The 595-nt window shown below is 61.3% G+C and overlaps 1 protein-coding gene across 1 annotated transcript in view; it reads right to left on the bottom strand.

Annotated features, from left to right (window-relative positions):
• WDR90 (WD repeat domain 90) overlaps window positions 1-592 on the bottom strand; it is a gene marked incomplete at both ends in the record, with an annotated part of 26,842 nt that extends 26,250 nt beyond the window's left edge. Inside the window, 2 exon segments of the mRNA XM_010191551.1 lie at window positions 214-390; window positions 483-592. Of these exon segments, the coding sequence (XP_010189853.1) occupies window positions 214-390; window positions 483-592 (287 nt within the window).
• Window positions 593-595: the final 3 nt, after the last annotated feature.

Raw genomic sequence — 595 nt, 5'->3', positions numbered from 1 at the left:
TGCAGAGGAGAAGGCACGTGGCCATGTCGCATGCTCCCTGTCCCAAGTAGAGATGCTACAAGGATGGAGACCATCTCCAGCCCAGGATAACCCCCTAACAGCAACAAAGACCACCCAAGTTCTGCATGCCTAAATGCAGAAGACCACCGCTGCCACCTCCAGGGCCATGCCACTAATGATGGCGGTCTGACGAGGCCACCCCGTGTTACGTACCACGGTGGCAACATCCAGGTGGACAACAAAGTGCTTGCGGGACATGGGCCTGAAGAGCAGGTAGAGGTAGCGTCCCACCAGCCCCAGTGACTGCGTCCCAGTCCGGGGCAGCTGCAGGGAGCCGCTGGTGGAGCCGGAGGCCCGGATCCGGTAGACAGTTCCCTTCAGTCTTGCATCCTTTCAGAATCACAGAAAAGGGTGATAATGGGGGGGGTCAGCACTGCCGGGGGGGGTCCCCCCCCACCCTGCGGTGCCAGTGTCCCCATTACCGTGAAGGCAGCCACATCGCCCTCCTTGGCAGAGCGCTTCCATTCCTCCACGCGGAAGTGTTTGAAGACGTTCAGGTATGGGCGCTGCCAGGCTACCGGGGTCGGCAGGGGGG

The sequence above is a fragment of the Mesitornis unicolor genome, unplaced genomic scaffold (assembly GCF_000695765.1).
Source record: "Mesitornis unicolor isolate BGI_N332 unplaced genomic scaffold, ASM69576v1 scaffold35119, whole genome shotgun sequence".
NCBI lineage: Eukaryota > Metazoa > Chordata > Aves > Mesitornithiformes > Mesitornithidae > Mesitornis > Mesitornis unicolor.
Note: the sequence above shows the minus strand (reverse complement) of the source record. Positions and strands in the feature narration are given on the sequence as shown.